This window comes from Hoplias malabaricus, chromosome 17 (genome assembly GCF_029633855.1).
Source record: "Hoplias malabaricus isolate fHopMal1 chromosome 17, fHopMal1.hap1, whole genome shotgun sequence".
Lineage (NCBI taxonomy): Eukaryota > Metazoa > Chordata > Actinopteri > Characiformes > Erythrinidae > Hoplias > Hoplias malabaricus.
The window spans coordinates 4,142,863-4,161,664 of record NC_089816.1 but is presented as its reverse complement, the minus strand read 5'-3'; the positions used below and the strand labels follow the sequence as shown (position 1 = coordinate 4,161,664).

Sequence of the window (18,802 nt, the reverse complement as noted above, 5' to 3'; positions counted from 1 at the left end):
GTATTTGTTATTGCCAGACCGCCTCCTGGGCCTAGAAGAGGCATTTTACCTTATAGACTGACTGATTAACTCCTACATGCATGAGTAGGAACGTTATTTCACCTTCTGCTGTTAGTTCAGCCATATTTCATGTAGCACTTTTCCACCAGAGTGGATACAACATAAAAGTCCTTGTCAATAAAAGTATTGTCAAGGCCACTCTTATAAATAAACGGCCTCTGATTAACAATCTTTGAGCCAAAATGAATTAGGATGCAAACGAAAGTCAAACTCCTTATGTGACAAGTATTTCAGGCTGAACAGTCAGTTTCCCAGCATCCTTTGCTACTAACAGTTACTGAACTTAGGAAATGCTCACATGGGGGCTATATAATTACAACAAAGTTACCCATAATGCTTTTCAGTCCACAGTGATGTTCTGTATTTAAATGAAACAGTAGTTTACGTTAAGATTTTTCCTGTAAAATTACATCTTTTTTTACAGTGTATTTATGGATATTTTTGTTGTTTGCCAACTGACTATATTTATTATCGTAACTGTCTACAGCTCTTCTGTGTTAACGTACCACCATATTCTGGAGGAACTACATTTCTTTCTTGACAAATTTACTAGCTTGACAAAAATGAAAACACTCTTTTCAAAGCAATGAAGGAAGAAAGAGGAAGAGTGAAGTACTCTGACTGTAAGTGGAGCTCCTGGTAGTTCATGGGGGTTGAGGGGTTAATTGTAAACCACAGAACCTCTCTCTTTATGCAGGAACAGACATTTCTTAAGTATGTAATACCACATTGAGAGAAAGTTAGAAGCTTGATTTAATAAATTATCAGTCAACAATGATTGTCAGTAGATACAAAATTGTCCACATTTTGAAAATATAAACACATCCACCAAACAGATACATGGCGCTGTATCACTGAGGAAAAAAAAATCTCTTTGCTTGTGTTACTGGGTTAAAAATAGGCCTGGCAGTCGCACTGGAAATGTATGAGGGGCACAACAAAACTAATCTGGAGAGTGGTAATTATCTAAAACATATAAATATTCATTGAAATGTTCATGTTGTCAATTGAAGCTCCATTGCAAAAATAGAACATTCTAGTTCTTTTTACTTAATATGCAGAAATAATAAATATATATAATTCCCTCTAAATATAGATGAAGATTAGGCTGAAAAACAGTGGAGCATCCAATGTGTCCTGATGTGAAAAGTTCTTAAAGCTTTTATAATTTTGTTCTATGGAATATTTCCACAAATTAAGAATTGGACAGTGGTGTGGTCAGGGCAGTGCTGGAGTGGTATATATTGGTTTAGATAGGTTTGGGGTATATGTGTGTGTGTGTGTGTGTGTGTGTGTGTGTGTGTGTGTGTATCATATCTTTCTCAGGAGATTTCACAGTAAGGCTGTGGGCAGCACAAGCAGCAGCAGCAGATATACGGAGTGAACCACAGCAGATGATCCATCTTTTAGTAAAGGTTCTGTGTTCCTCAACATCCAATCATACACCTCCGTCAGGTCCTGGTTCTTCAGTTCTGGACCCACTTTATCCCGGATCATCTGGTAATACGAGTTCAGCCACACCAGCTAAAGCAAATGAGAAGAGTCAAAGGTTTTCCTTGTCATTCCTTAAGATAACTCACAGAACAGAAGCACACATGAGCACAAACACACACAACAAAATCAGCACATTACACATTACGTTAGTTTTATAAAATTGCTTAATTTGGACAGTTACCTAAAATATTTTCAAATTTCAATATTTTCTCCTTATTTATCTTTAAATATACATATATTTTCTAAATCTTTCTGTAATCTATTCCCAGGTTTAAATAAACAAATATTACTTTGTCACTATGAACCCAAGAAGTGTGTTAGCATGTAACAAAGATCAATATAATTGTTTCAGTTTTTCAATATTATTATTCAGTAATTACAATGAATCTAATATGTAAGGTGCATGCCTAAAGGTGAATAAAAACCAACACTTTAACCAACACCAGGAAATATAAGCTCAATAAAGCAGCTGCTGCTCAACTAAGCGAAAAAAACACAAAGCTTTCATGAAAGCAGCCCTGTGCCGATACGCTTGAGATCTGTGACTGGGGAAGGATGTTGAGGGGGATTTTTAAAGGAAGCCAACTCTAATTAGCACTTTACAATCCTTGCATCAGCAGCACAAACAAAGTTTTACAGCAACATCATTAGAGGAGCATGTTTCATTACCTGCTCAAGGCTGAGAATAGAAGTGTCAATCAACTTCCTGTCATATGGGACCAGGGACACCGTTTCAAATGTCAGGAAGTTATTACCATGCTGGATAATAATCAAAAAGAACAGCAAACAATTCAGCACCTCTTGAAATAATCCAGAAAAATGCTCCACACGGTGTTGGAAATTGTGACCTGTGCTTACCTTTGTGTTAGCAGGCATAGTGACAGCAACATCCTCAATTCTTATCCCAAAATCATTCTGCTTATAATATCCAGGCTCTGTATAAGGGAAAAGAAAAACGGTGGCTATAGCTCCTGGATTTTTGCCACTAAATGTTGCTTCTCATTCATTCATCATCTGTAATCCTTATCCAGTTCAGGGTCACGGTGGGTCCAGAGCACACCACACTCCTCACAGACAGTTACCCGGAGGAAACCCACACGGAAACAGGGAGAACACACCATACTCCACACAGACAGTCACCTGGAGGAAACCCACGCAGACACAGAGAGAACACACCACACTCCTCACAGACAGTTACCCGGAGGAAACCCACACGGAAACAGGGAGAACACACCACACTCCACACAGACAGTCACCTGGAGGAAACCCACGCAGACACAGAGAGAACACACCACACTCCTCACAGACAGTGACCTGGAGGAAACCCACGCAGACACAGGGAGGACACACCACAATCTTCACAGACAGTCACCCGGAGGAAACCCACACAGACACCGGGAGAACACACCACACTCCTCACAGACAGTCACCCGGAGGAAATCCACGCAGACACAGGGAGAACACACCACACTCCTCACAGACAGTCACCCGGAGTGGGAATCGAACCCACAACCTCCAGGTCCCTGGAGCTGTGTGACTGCGTTGCTTCTGCCACTTCCTATATCCAATTTAACCCCTGATTTCTCTCTGTTTGCACTTTCTGGCATATTGTGCAAACTCTGTTTATATGCTGAAAAACCAATAAAAATGACCAGTAAATACTATTGCCACACTGAATTCCATTACAACTTCAAGGAGCAGTCATATTTTCATATTTCTGTTCTGACAGCAAATTGAATTGCATCTTCCATTAAACATGTTATTGTTTCAGCTATGAGTTTTACATTATGAATTACAAACTAATGTCTTACCAATGGATGTGAACATGCCTTCTTTGAACGCAATATTATTGGACTGAAAGCCCACAGGCCCTAAGAAGAAGGATATGAGAAGATGTCAGGTTACGTAAGAGCTGGGATGTGAGAGAGGAATAGATGATACCCACCCATTGACTATAGTGTTAAAGCAGAGTGAATCACAAAATACATGTTCTTATTACTTTTTTGTAATATGACCACAAGTAAAATATGCTGTAATTATATGTAATTAGTGATGTAAAAAATTGGATAAAAGCCAATATCTGATTGACTCTGATTCTTCACTGTTATGCCTTTAAATGATCAAATTCAATGAAGTCTTGCATTGCCACTACTGCAGGAAAAGAAATTTGACTCAGACACCAAAAGACCAATCACCAGTCTGCAAATTTAGAAGGATGTGTGGAGGCGGTATTTCACGTTGGACCAGTACCGGAGCCAGTACAAAAAAGTGCATATACGCAGATGTGACAGTGAGGCCAGATTAATACACTAAAAGTATCAGACTCTTTATCTACTTGTGGGCGGAGTGTCTGTGGCTGAGATTAGGTACAGTGCGATGTATAGACAGTTATTGCCTCTCACATCAGCTGATAGCATCAAGCCTTTCTGATCTGCGCTGTACCTGAAAAAGGAATTGAATCCTAATAATCAGTTCATACCGATCTACGCTTTACATGAGCAACAAATCAAACCTCAGTCATTGGCTCATACTGATCTCTGCTTAGCCAAACAGGGCTTTGAACTCTAGTCTCCTGAGCAGTGGGCAGTGGCTTTACCCACCAGAGCAACCACACATTACAGCAGGTACCCACATTACTGTAAGACACAATAATGAGGAAACGGAGTTTCCCTGTAATTTCAGTATTTGTAGAGTGGGTGTTTTATTCTAACGACACATCATTTCATAAGACTACTGTCTCTTGAGTAATAAGATTAATATTAGAAATCATTTACATGTGTAATTACTAAATACTTATTTAACAGGAAACATTTAGAAACTATGAAACATTTAATTTATGGGGAAATACATCTTATTACTATATTACTACCAATTACACATTTATTACCAATCTGTAAAGTGCAACCACTGTTATTCTTTTAATTAGAAGGTCAGGCTTGGTACACACTTTAAAAAAAATTGAAAATATCTTTGTTAAATCCAGCTTTTAAATAAATATTGTGTTTCAAATATGTTCTCCTGTGATGTAAAATTTTGATGAATTATTTATTTATACTTTATGTATGGTTCCATCTCAGAGCACTGTTGAAGTATATTTCCTGTCTGTGAAGTATGCTTTCAGCTGCTACATATATGAAAGTGCTTTATTAACTAAGTATGCAATTATGATAGTTATTACATAACTATTACTACAGAGAAATCCTTTTAAACTATCAAACTTACATTCATGAACTCCAAAGTAGTTCCCCACACCGTGACCTGTACCATGACCGTAATTCAGGCCAACCTCCCACAGTGCTCTGCGTCCAAGCATCTCAATGTTGATACCTTAAAAAAACAACAACTGATGAATAGCCTGCATTTGATGTTGCTTTGAGGTCAGTGAGTAAAACTGCTGACTAGAGGGAGACCTCTTGTGGGAGAACAGGGGCAGGCTGTGAGTATATACGTATATATGCATGAAATGTGCATATGTGCGTGAAAAATACACAGAAACTGTGTTTATATTGGCAGCACAAATCAGATTATTCTACATACCCTTAACAGTAAAATTTGATTTCTACATGAGGGACATTATAACATTAGATCTTATGTGACTAGACTATTAGATTAGACTTATAAGTAAGTAGACTAATAGACTTAATATTTTTCTCCTATTATTTCAGGTGGGATATTCTTCTCTCCCCACCTTCAGTGTAAACCCTCGTAGTTTGTTACTATGACAAACAACCTGGCTACATAAGGAAATGTTACAAATTGCTTTTGGTCAGTTGTGACCTGAAGTGAGAAAACTTGGTCTAGAAATAAGATTCTTTAAAATTATAAGAAATACATTAGATTTTTTCTTGTAGTGTGAACAAAGCCAGAGTGTCTTACCTTTGGTCCCCACTGGAAAGATGGTCCTTGAAATTTCAATATTTCCCATCAGGACTCTTGTGAAGGCCTCCTTTTATAGAAGAATGAACAAGAAAACGTTGTTATCTCATATTTGGATTTAATATGCAGCAGTAAACTTGAAATTCCTTCTATTTTGCCGGTTGACAGTACCTTCTGAAAGGCAGTAGGATCTCCCCAGTGCACTGTGCGGGTAATATCAGTTGTTCCATCACTGAGAAACAGAATTAAGTGGCAAGTGTGTTAATGTAGTGACTTGATATCAAGGTAATTTCCGTTTTGGGTATCCCTAAAAAACACATTTTAGTGAATGTCTAAACCCTACTGGGTTTGCAACAAAAGTAAACATCTAAATGTACAAACCAGATTCCAAAAAAGTTGGGAAACTAAACAAATTGTGAATAAAAACTGAATGCAATGATGTGGGGGTGCCAACATCTAATATTTTATTCAGAATAGAACACAAATCACAGATCAGAAGTTTAAACTGAGAGAATGTATCATTTTAAGGGAAAAATATGTTGATTCAAAATTTCATGGCGTCAACAAATCCCAAAAAAGTTGGGACAAGGCCATTTTTTACCACTGTGTGGCATCCCCCCTTCTTCTTACAACACTCAACAGACGTCTGGGGACAGAGGAGACCAGTTTCTCAAGTTTAGAAATAGGAATGCTCTCCCATTCATGTCTAATACAGGCCTCTAACTGTTCAATCGTCTTGGGCCTTCTTTGTCGCACCTTCTTCTTTATGATGCTCCAAATGTTCTCTATAGGTGAAAGATCTGGACTGCAGGCTGCCATTTCAGTCCCCGTATCCTTCTCCTACGTAGCCATGATGTTGTGATTGCTGCAGAATGTGGTCTGGCATTATCTTGTTGAAAAATGCAGGGTCTTCCCTGAAAGAGATGACGTCTAGATGGGAGCATATGTTGTTCTAGAACCTGAACATAGTTCTCTGTATTAATGGTGCCTTTCCAGACATGCAAGCTGCCCATGCCACAAGCACTCATGCAACCCCATACCATCAGTGATGCAGGCTTCTGAACAGAGCGTTGATAACAACTTGGGTTATCCTTGTCCTCTCTGGTCCGGATGACATGGCATCCCAGTGTTCCATAAAGAACTTCAAATCGTGACTCATCTGACCACAGAACAGTCTTCCATTTTGCCACACACCATTTTAAAAGACCCCTGGCCCAGTGCAAACGTCTGAGCTTGTGGAGCTTGCTTAGAAATGGCTTCCTGGAACGGTGGATTGTGTTCACTGACAATGCTTTCTGGACGTATTCCTGAGCTCATTCTGTTATTTCCTTGACAGTGGCATTCCTGTTTGAGGTGCAGTGACGTTTAAGGGCCCGGAGATCACGAGCATCCAGTAGAGTTTTACGGCCTTGACCCTTAGGCACAGCAATTGTTCCAGATTCTCTGAATCTTTTGATGATGTTATGCATGGTTGATGATGATAACTTTAAAGTCTATGCTATTTTACGCTGGGTAACACCATTCTGGTATCGCTGCACTATCTTTCTGCGCAACAATGGTGGAATTGGTGATCCTCTTACCATCTTGGCTTCAGAGAGACACTGACACTCCAAGAAGCTCTTTTTATACCCAATCATGTTGTCAATTGACCTAATTAGTGTTAATTGGTCTTCCAGCTGTTTGTTATATGCTCAATTTCCTTTTTCCAGCCACTTATTGCTACTTGTCCCAACTTTTTTAGGATTTGTTGACACTGTGGAATTTTGAATCAACACATTTTTCCTTTAAAATGTTACATTTACTCAGATTAAACTATTGATCTGTCGTCTATGTTCTATTACGAATAAAATATTGACGTTTGCCATCTCCACATCATTGCATTCAGTTTTTATTCACACTTTGTTTAGTGTCCCAACTTTTTTGGAATCCGGTTTGTATATTCTCCCTTGAAATGGAGAAATTATGCTTATATTTTTTAACTAATCAGCACAGCAGCACTAGTCTGTTATTAGGCGGGTGCTGTAGGGATTTGGTATGTTATCTCGCTCCTCTTTGCTCTGCTGTAGATAGGAAACATATATATATATATATATATACACACAAATGCAGAAGAGTTACATCATAGCTGTGTGCATCCACCTTAAGTTATTTAGTTATTCAGTTTTAGGAATGATTGTTATCCCGTACTTGTCTCCTTAATGCATTATGCAGAACTTGGAGGTGCTCCCCCTTTTTTATTTATGTCTAATACGAGCAGAGGAGGTGTGAGGAGAGAAAAGACGCAGGCTGCTTATCCAGTACTAAAAGGCTGTTTAGACATATGTTTAGAGTATGCAGCGGTGATCTAAATTATTCAGTTATATTTCATAATGCCAAAATAACACTCAAGTGTCCAGCACACATTGTACACCATAGGGACCCCGATTACAAGTGGGTATTTTGCACACTGCTGCGCTTATCAAAAAATGATATGTCATGTAATGTCATACTCACAGGTACTGTCCACCTGAGTCAACAAGATACATCTCTTTCACACTCAGCTGTCTGGTGGTTTCATTAGACGGGCTGCAATGTTAGATCAATAAACTTTTATATATAAAAGTTATGTTATTATATAACAATAAAATTTATAAAACATATGCAATGCCCTGCACAAGTGGGCAGTATCCAAATCAGAAAATGAACAGGACAGTCTGCTAAGTGTTATACAATGTATTCTGTACCTGTAATGAGCAAGGGCAGCGTTAGGTCCACTGGCAGATATAGTCTCAAAACTTGGCCCCCTGCTGTTTTTTTGTTTGCTGACAAGACAATCACACAATCGTATCATTCATCATGAAAACACATAGAAAGAAAGCAAACCCACGGTCCACTAATTAATATAGGCCTTCTATTTACTGACCACTTAACGATACCCATCTACCTAACTTGTCCTAAATATAAGTGTACATTATCTGTTTGCAGCCCATCTGCTATTAAACAGATAATCATCTATCCTCTGTCACATTCATCATTTCCTGTTCAACACAGCAGCGACACTGACAGGTTAGTGTGTGTTTGTGTCTGTTAGTGCTGGGTGATATGACCACAACTTAACATAGCGATTAGTTGAACATTTTACCTCAGTTATGATTCGTGAATGATTATTTTGTTTAGAAACAGTTCACAGACAGTGCTTGTACATATTTTTTCCAGTGTTGCAGGGAGCTGGTCAGTCTTGTTTTTCTAAGCCATGCACTGCTCTTATGTGGTGATGTGATTGTGCTTCAAGTGTTGAAACAGACGGATGGTGTTAAGGCCGGATGCTGAATCTGTTTTTTCTCAGTGTTTACGTTTTACTTCTTTACATTCAGTGTCATCTTCATTAAAGTCAAGATACGTCCAAATGACATATTTCTCTGGAAAAACTGCTTGAGTTTCTCGAATGGCCTCTGTGTTTAGGTTGCACTCCATGTTACTTCCATGTGACAGAATCACAGAACTGCATGTGCGGTAGAATGGGTTAAGGGGACAGTACATGAAACACACAATGGGGGGAATGTCAACAGAATTTAAAAAAATTTAGCAAAATTAAAAGTAGTTTGTGTTGATTAGAAGTTCTGAATGTCAATTAATTGCCCAGTCCTAGTGTATGTGCATCTTTGTGTATTTTTTGTGTGCATGTGTAATATGCTAGTATGAGTGATGGAAAACTAACCTTGTATGACTGACCAGTTACCAACACAAATTAAGAACAAAGGTGAGCTTTCGTCTCATTTGGTAGATTTACAAAGTAATGATTTTAAGTTTAAGGCCTGTAATTAGACACATTGTAAACAACAACCGGTATTTTCAAAGAATACTTTATATTTAAAAGCAATAATCAATCATATTTTCTTCGAGCAATGACAATATATATATAAGTTGTGCAAAATTGTAGAAGGTGTAAAATGAGTTTCTTTTTGCTCATTTAGGTCCAGCAGTTTCCTACCTGCGACATATATTGACAAATTCCGCTGCAGTGTGCTCTGTCTCCTTGCCCTCAGGCACTGTCCTTTCCAGATGATGGAGAAGCTGCATGACCGCTACAGCATCCCTTACCTATGACAGGCCAGTAAACACATTCAGAGCTCGAAGGAGAGAATGAGCACTCAACACACTTGTTCTCCAAGATACTGCCGCCACTGAGTTGTAATAAAATCACTGGTACAAGACCAAACAGGTGCCAGATTGAGGAGCTTTAATTGAATGCAGTCTCAAAATAGAAAATGGAATTTTGTCTTTATGAGATATAACACCCACAAAGAATTTAGAGTGAATATAAAAGACAAGTCATCAATATCAATAAAAAAGAGGCATTAAATCAAGGTTATTTGATAAGAACAAAGTGCTGTAGTCAGGCTGAAAAGAGCTTTCTCCTGATTTGGTTTTATGGCATAATAAAGCATCACTCAATAACTCTGAGATAATGATGGCTGTGGAAATTTCCTATTGTCTGAGTGCTCCAGACAAGTTCCTTTTAAGAGTAACAGTGTTTTCTTACATGAGCTTCTCTGAGGATCTTCTGCTCTGTCTGGTCTTTGACGGCTTTAGTGATCAACACCGGAGAGTATGCGCTTTGCAGGAGTTTCTCCTGGAAGGGGAACGAGCATATTTATTGGCTTGTGAAATATTTTCATCTCCCTCATTAAAGGACTAACTTAAGAGCTACAACTAACATTTTAAACTGCTCTGACAAATATAAGGTCATCACTGAGGATCAAGAAAAGCAACAGATTCACACTACATTCACACATACATCAAAGACAATGGTTATATTCACATTATGGTTTAAAGTGAGACAACTGTTCTTTTGTCTTCACACATCTAATGTTGTCAGTGCTGCATAAACACTCCATATGTCCTAGACGGAAAATAAGAATTTATATCAAACCTGTTGCTATATTGTTACAATGATCAGATTAGAACTTAATCCTGGAGGTGGCACCAGCACCCCAGCACCCCAGCACCAGCACACCACACACACATTCACACCTACGGACACTTTTGTCACCCAGAGGAAACCCACGCAGACACAGGGAGAACACACCACACTCCTCACAGACAGTCACCTGGACTGGGACTTGAACCCACAACCTCCAGGTCCCTGGTGCTGTGTGACTGCAAGACTACCTGCTGTGCCATTGTGCCACTGTGCCGCCCTAGAACTTGATTTGGACTTCGAAATTAGGAATATTTACACCTTTAGCTGAACAGTTAAGAAATACAAATAGAGGATTCTCTCATTTTTGTGTGTATTAATGAAATATTTGAGAGAAATAATTTCATTCCATCATTGTGTATCCTAGTGAATCAAAACAATTGGCTCTGGTAATCGTGAAAATGGTTTCACACCTCATTTGAGAGACATCATATAGTAATGAAAATCACACCAAGCACAAGCAGAGAGTGATTTAGAACTCTGCAGGGACAGAACTGCTGATGGCTTATTGAGTTTGCATTTGGATGATGTTGGAATTATTTTAAAATCTGTTGTTGTGTGAAATACTATAGTATTCATAGGTAAGCATGTCCAAAATAAGGCTTCATTCTCTTCCAATGAGGAGGGACCTTTATATCTAGAACCAAAAACAAAAATACGACTTTAAAAATGGACAAATACCAGCTCTACTATGTTTTAGTTTGTGTTTTTTTTCTGTGATCTGATTGGCTCTCTTTTTTTAAAGGGCAAGGCTTTAACCATAAACAGACACCTTGATGAGAATAACAAGTTATAAAATTTCCATTAATTTTCCATTAATTTTTAACTAGTGACCCGTCTCTTCTTCCTTTATAAACTCTCTAATTGCTAAACTCTGGTCTAATAGCAACTGTGTAACAGAGCACACTCTTACCTCTGGAGTGATGAGCTCATAGAGGGCTTGGTTAGTGTACTCTGTTCCCACCCAAACTCGTACAAATGGCTCCTGCAGGTAGTTTACCAAAAAACTGCGGACAGAGTCATACCGAAACAGCTGCACACAGTGGGAAGTGTTGCAGGAAGTGTTCAAGTACAACTTCAGCTCTTCTGTCACTCTTTCAGTGTGAACAAAGAGCCTTTAAAAGAGAAGTAGCAGGGTTGGTGGTCACAATTATGTTGTATAGATTATATACATTTCTAGAGTAATATAATTATGAAAAGGAAAATAATCAACTTGCCATATCCTGTCAAATGTGAGTAGAGTGTAGGAGTAGAAGAAAGGGTTGAAGGGGATGTCATTACCACGCAGGTTAAAGAGCCCTGAATGGAAATAAAAATAGAAAAAAACATTTGAACAGACTGGAACCTCAACGTAATTTATTCATTTAATATTAATTTCAAACTGAAGTTGCAAACAGTTTTGTTCCTAAAAAGGGGGGTGGTGTAGTGGGGTTTCTATCCTCCTCCTTAAATTACACAGTGCAGTTTTTTGCAGTGCTGAACTCAAGCTACAAACAAAGGCCCTTTTCTCCCTCTTACAGATCAGTGAAGCATCACAAAGATTTTGAAGCTGTAATTTTAAGGTAAAAGTACTATTTATTGTTCCTTAAATGCAGTAGAATATGAAATACAATGTAATTTGCTTGTTTTAAATGTGCATATAATTTCTTAACTATTCTTAATAAATTGTCATATATTACATTACAAATATTCTGTATCACAGAGACCACTTTAACTATGTGAAGTGTAGTGGATGGGGTTCCATCACATTAGAGCACAAAGTTACAGCCCCAAAAGGGCTCTATATCTCTTTCCCTGGCATCATTTTAATTTACAATAATCTCTATAGAGATGTTTTATAATATGTTTGTGCACAACTGACTCTGTGTCAGTGTTAGGTACACATTAAAATAATAGATTACACAAATTAGAACATTTTAGACGTGGACATGCTGTACACGTTTAAAGCTTGTTAGTTCAGTACATCCCTTTTCTCAGTGTAGTAAATCAAGGAGATTGGACTTGTGGCGTAATATGGAAGACATTTTGCCACTCACCCGAGGGACTTTGGACTTGTGGTGTAATCCTGAAGACCACTCATCTATCACAATCACCATGATTTAGTAACTTAGGTCACCAAAAAAAAAAAGATTTCTCTTACACGCTGTTTCATCCAGAGCTGAGAGCAGGAGAGCAGTTGGCTTATATTGATTTTCCATCATCTGATCCCGTATCTGGTCCACCTTGTTCTGCCAGGTCCTCTCTGTTGATTCAAATGCAAAACAAATGCACACTCAGGGCCTTGTGGATACTTATGAACTTTACGACCACTCCATTTACCTGACTTTCCATTCAGAATTAAACTGTCTGTGGAAGAGTAAATACACAGACCACAATAGCGTTTATCCCTAAAGCCATCTGCCATTCTTATTACTTTAAGCAATAATGTACATGGGAGCTTTATGGCTGTGATTGCTTTTCTGTTTTTATGTTTGCAGGTATTTATCAGTGAAGTGATAAGGAATCAGATACAGGAGGCTCACACACAAACACACCGATGAAGTCGTCTGGTAAGCGGGTGAGGTTATCAGGAGGGAGAGGCGGCCGCCCGGCCCATATTTCATCCACCAGGTTATCAGTGATAGATTTTAGGGTCAGTTTAGCTGGAGCCAGCTTGTTGTTGTAGGCAGCAAATGTGTCTGTATTGACAAAGAGCAATGATCCAATAGTGAACACATTGGGATGTTGTCCTTGGTTACTGGATCAATTAACCTTCAGCGTAAATCCATATACAGCACTAATATGAGGGTAATTTTAAGTGGAAGGGTTCTAAGTTCTAAGAAAGAGAACGTGTGTTTGCTGTTGCTTACCCACAGAGAAGAGGAATGGATCTATGCCCACTGCATCTCCCACTTTAGTTTCTTTTATGAGCCAGTTGGTGATGCTGGAGATAGAGACTATGTTCCAGTATAATTAGACCAAACATATCAATACAGCTTTGTATCAGGTACCCACAAATATTCCTTGACTTTCTGATGCAGTGATTATTATGCACTATGTGGCCAAATGTTTGTGGACACCTGCTCATTCAACATTCTTTCAATCATTCATTCGTTCATTATCTGTAACTCTTATCCAGTTCAGGGTCGTGGTGGGTCCAGAGCCTACCTGGAATGCTCCTTCAACATAACTTCTAAAAAGGAGGGTATATTAATAGGGATTCTGTTAGCTTTAGCCTCTATTGTTCTAGAAACATTTGAATGGAGCTCCAACACTCTGGGGGCTTTATATTTCTCATTTTCAGGAGATCTTAACATTGTGACCCCTTTCTGTAGTGACAAACATATTATGACCCCTCCAATTAACTTAATAAGATGCATATGCAAAGAGTTAACATTATCAGTGGTACACTGGTACAACCGACAATAATACAGCTGTTGTACTGGGGCTGAAATAAAGGGAAAACCCACAAAAGACCAGAAAGAAAACTATGCACATTTCATCACTGTCCAGTGAAAAACATTTACTCTTTTTTTTGCCAATTTGCGGTTTACAGTTATAATATTTTCTACATATATCAAACACAGCAGCCGTCCGTCAGACTATGTGAAAAGTTCATGATGAATGGACCAATATGGTCCAAAATTACTTGGAATAAAATCTTTTACACTGGCGTTCATTGAACGTTTAGAAAGTTACTAGTTTTGGAGATATGTGTTTTTTTTTTATTTTATTCATTCATTCATTCATTATCTGTAAGCGCTTATCCAGTTCAGGGTCGTGGTGGGTCCAGAGTCTACCTAGAATCATTGGGCGCAAGGCGGGAATACACCCTGGAGGGGGCGCCAGTCCTTCACAGAGCAACACACACACATTCACTCACACACTCACACCTATGGGCACTTTTGAGTCGCCAATCCACCTACCAATGTGTGTTTTTGGATCGTGGGAGGAAATTGGAGCACCCGGAGAAAACCCACACAGACACAGGGAGAACACACCACACTCCTCACAGACAGTCACTCAGAGGAAACCCACGCAGACACAGAGAGAACACACCACACTCCTCACAGACAGTCACCTGGAAGAAACCCACACAGACATAGGGAGAACCCACCACACTCCTCACAGACAGTCACCCGGAGGAAACCCACGCAGACACAGGGAGAACACACCACACTCCTCACAGACAATCACCAGGAGGAAACCCATGCAGACACAGGGAGAACACACCACACTCCTCACAGATAGTCACCCGGAGAAAACCCCCGCAGACACAGGGAGAACACACCACACTCCTCACAGACAGTCACCCGGAGGAAACCCCCGCAGACACAGGGAGAACACACCACACTCCTCACAGACAGTCACCCGGAGGAAACCCACACAGACACAAGGAGAACACACCACACTCCTCACAAACAGTCACCCGGACGAAACCCACGCAGACACAGGGAGAACACACCACACTTCTCACAGACAGTCACCCGGAGGAAACCCATGCAGACACAGGGAGAACACACCACACACCTCACAGACAGTCACCTGGAGGAAACCCACACAGACACAGGGAGAACACACCACACTCCTCACAGACAGTCACCTGGAGCGGGAATCGAACCCACAACCTCCAGGCCCCTGGAGCTGTGTGACTGCGACACTACCTGCTGCACAAATAAATTTTATTTATTTATTGCAGTGGGAACCAGCAGAATATGCACATAGTTTAACTTTAGCAAACGAAAATAATGGAATTACCCTTCTCTCTCTTTTTTTACATAGAAAATAAACAAATCACAGAGATAACAGAAAACAGTTTGTTTATAAGTTGAACATTCTGGCTAGGTTTAACATATCAATGGCAAAACATAATAGTGTGAACAACAAACAAACAAACTTTACTGTAGATATTGCTCTGAGTTTTCTATCCTTATGTTTTCTTGTTATCCTGAGTGTAACTGTATTTTGTCCTTTTATAATCTTTCCAATTTTTTTATACACAGCTGACAAGGAACAACTAACTTGTTTTGCCACACTGTGTTGGATTTGCTAATTGAGGGAGGTACATAATCAATTCCATGTTTTTATTTACACATCTCTTGTTGGGGCCAAGTTTTCTTTCATTAGGCCAAACCAACAGCTCCTTAATGTCAATAAGTGCTCCCTTTTAACGTCAGGGATTCCGTAATTGTTTCCTCTTATTGATTTGGGAAAAGTTCCATTAATATAAATTATTTATTTACATTTGTTTACAATATGTTTCATGTCATGAAGCAAAAAGCAGGGGAAATGTGGTGATACCTTGATTTTTGCCAAAGGCCTAGGCATACAACTGTGACAAAGCTCTTAATTCTTGTGCTTACCGTCTCGTTCCAGGTCCCAGTTGCAGTCTAACTGGCGCTCTGCCTGGACCCAGTAGCGACTGTCAGTCCACAACACCGCTTTGTCCTGGGTCACAACTGCTGTACCTTTAGAGGTAAAAAGAATTCGGTTCAAAATTACAACATTTCATTAAAGATATAAAGCTATGTTTGCATTCGTTTTATTATAGCGTTTGCAATATTAACCCTGTGGGAAATTGCCATTGTGCCTAGTTATTTTATCTAGACAAATATATAGGGTGTCAAAGCTTGTCTTTTGTGATTATATTAATTATGTGTGCACGGAACACCTGTACACTAATGTTCACTCATTCATTCATTATCTGTAACCACGGTGTCGTGGTGGGTCCAGAGCCTACCTGGAATCATTGGGCGCAAGGCGGGAATACACCCTGGAGGGGGCGCCAGTCCTTCACAGGGCAACACAGACACACACACTCACAGACTCACATTCAATCACACACTCACACCTACGGACACTTTTGAGTCGCCAATCCACCTACCAACGTGTGTTTTTGGACTGTGGGAGGAAATACACTAATGTATTTTAAGAAAATCTGAACACACCTGAGGAGCCAGTGAAGCCTGATATCCAGCCCAACCTGGCATCCCGAGGGGCAATGTACTCACTCTGCAACAACCAAGAGGTCATTCATAAGAACATGAAAAACGAGAGAGAAAATACAAATTAGGGAAAATAATGGACTCAGAGAAAAGGAATGGAAATGAAAGATAGGGAAACAAGGAAAGGGAAATGGAGGGATGGGTTGGTGAAAGGAAAAAAGAAAGGATAAGGTGTGTGTGTGTGTGTGGGAGGAGGGGGGGGTTGAAAGGAAAAGGAAAAGAGAACGTTAAATGAGTTCTGGTACCAGATGTGCATCTGTTCCAGGTATGATGTATGCCAAGATGTTTTTGGGTTTCATCACTGCTCTCAGCTGAAGTAGCCTCAGAGTTGTGTTCACAGCTGTTGAGGGGAGATACTGCAAAAACAAACAAACAAACAAACAAACAAACAAACAAACAAACAAACAAAATAAACAAACAAAAACAGAAATACAACTTTTGAATTAACTGGGAACCAATGAGACAATGTGAGGATTATTCTTCTCAAACAATGTATTCATTTTAAGCATCTTCTAGTCCCTTCAGCTTTGTTTCTTTAAGGATTTTTACACACGTTCAGTATTGAACAAAGCCCAGTGTTTTAGACACAAGATTCTTCAAGAACTCTAGAGGATTTGTTTCGCTGTGTTGTCCAGACCCTTAAAGAAGCATGTTGTTTTCAGAAACATTTCTTAACCAGTTAATGTAATCCTAACAGTGTTACTAATGAAGATATTCATTTTATAGTTTCATTATATCCCTATTGTTTGAATCCATATCACTCCATTTGGTTTTATTATTATTTTTTTTTTATTTATTATAAACCAAAAAGACATCTCAATGTAGTGTCTTCAGAGCAGAAAATAGCCATTCAGGAGCAGAACATTACAGTAAGAAGAACCCACAAAAGGGAACAAGGTACCGGTGCTAAATCCTTCACACCTGGCAGCCTGGATTAAATCTGGAGGCTGCCTGAGCAGAGCTGATGCTCACTGTGACCAACACCCAGGGGAGAAAAAAACAGAAAAAGAACAGGCCACGATGACAGGAATTTGGAAGAGAGAGAGAGAGAGAGATGAAGTGTATTTGAGGGTAGAGAGACAGAGTACCGGCGGCACTGTAGAGCAGTTCCTTTCACTCCCTGCTCCTCCCTCAGCAAATGCTGCATGCCTCTCTCCTGTAATGAAGAGTACAAAAACACAAAGAAAGCACAACAATCACAATCATTCACTTTGTTTTCGTTAGCCATCCAAATACAATAGTGAACGCTCTTTAGCTTGTGTGCTGATGAGCTAAAGTGAGTGGACTGGTCCTAAAGTTTCATGACACTTTAACACTACTAGCTTCTTTAACTTCCTATAATATAAATACATTTAAATAAGTAAGAAAATAAGTCAGAAAAATGCCCATTTCTATAGAAAGACAGCCACATTGGAGTGAACCTAGCACATGTCACGGCATGAGTGAAAAACAATCCAAAAATAAATCCAAACAACACCCATTACCCAAAACCCAAAGATACACCAGGTTAGTAAATAAATATCTATAAACCGACTCGCCAATGCAGAATACAATCTCAGATGCAAACATATTTTAATGAATAAAGCCACATATTCATCACAAACAACAGATAATAAATCATTAATAATAGATCATTAAGCATGCAACCCTTCTTTATTTACGTCTAATATTTCTAAACTATTTCTATTACCTTCAAGAACCACAAGACAGAGAACCAGAATCCACCTAGAAGTCATTGTGGACCATGTGCTCCCAGCAAATCCACACACACACGGAGAAGCAGCAGAGCAGATGTGTGTGAGTGTATATATATATATGCAATATCTTCTATCTGTGTTCTGAGGCGTTCTCTGATCAGAGTAATACGCAGTAGACGAGGGGGTGGAACTTTGGCTCTTTACTCTTGCAATAAAGGCATGCTTGCTCTTGCAAGAAGGGGTGAGTGTGCGTTTTTTCTAGGACACACTCTCTCACTCTCACTCTCTCTCACTCTCTCTCTCTCCCCCTCTCTCAATTTAATGGTGCCCTCACTCCAGGGACTCAGGGAAATCATCTGACTGTCACAGAGGAAATTCCAGTAATTTTCTCGTTACATTATACAGACAAGCAAATGTTTCTGACTTATAATACACACCAACCATAATCATACACTTCATCACTCATCCGTCTACTGCACAAAACACACATTATTATGACCACATGTTAGCGAACACCTCATTCAGCATTTCTTCTGATTTCAATTACACCTCTAAAATCCACACTTGCCATTGAACATGGTGATTTTAGACTCTTTAAAACTGAACTTGAGGTAAATGCTTATAATAATGAGAACAGCAAGAAAAAATTATAACATTTAAAACCCAAACCGTTACCATGGGGTTCCAGAATTTCATACCCTGTTATTTTAAGGCAATAAACCGACAGGAGT

General features: G+C 39.3%; 1 protein-coding gene across 1 annotated transcript; it reads right to left on the bottom strand.

Moving 5' to 3' along the window:
* Positions 1-871: 871 nt before the first annotated feature.
* xpnpep2 (X-prolyl aminopeptidase (aminopeptidase P) 2, membrane-bound) lies at positions 872-18,110 on the bottom strand. The gene is made up of 21 exons (XM_066649901.1): positions 18,065-18,110; positions 17,463-17,530; positions 16,620-16,730; positions 16,318-16,381; positions 15,733-15,837; positions 13,240-13,326; positions 12,925-13,068; positions 12,531-12,632; positions 11,608-11,689; positions 11,304-11,505; positions 9,953-10,042; positions 9,401-9,510; positions 8,154-8,231; positions 7,924-7,995; positions 5,602-5,662; positions 5,431-5,500; positions 4,777-4,881; positions 3,366-3,425; positions 2,413-2,489; positions 2,224-2,313; positions 872-1,584 (listed from the first exon to the last, which is right to left on the bottom strand). Exons 1-21 carry the CDS (start codon positions 18,108-18,110, stop codon positions 1,393-1,395), a joined length of 2,016 nt encoding a protein of 671 aa, XP_066505998.1. The 3' UTR covers positions 872-1,392.
* Between the last annotated feature and the right edge of the window lie 692 nt (positions 18,111-18,802).

Coding starts and splice junctions, on each gene's coding strand:
- xpnpep2 (XM_066649901.1), bottom strand. CDS start 18,110: ATGACTTCTAGGTGGATTCTGGTTCTCTGTCTTGTGGTTCTTGAAG. Junction 11,506..11,607: donor CTCACATTTGACAGGATATG/GCAAGTTGATTA, acceptor TCTCTTTTAAAG/GCTCTTTGTTCACACTGAAA. Junction 8,232..9,400: donor TTTGTCAATATATGTCGCAG/GTAGGAAACTGC, acceptor TTGTCTTGTCAG/CAAACAAAAAAACAGCAGGG.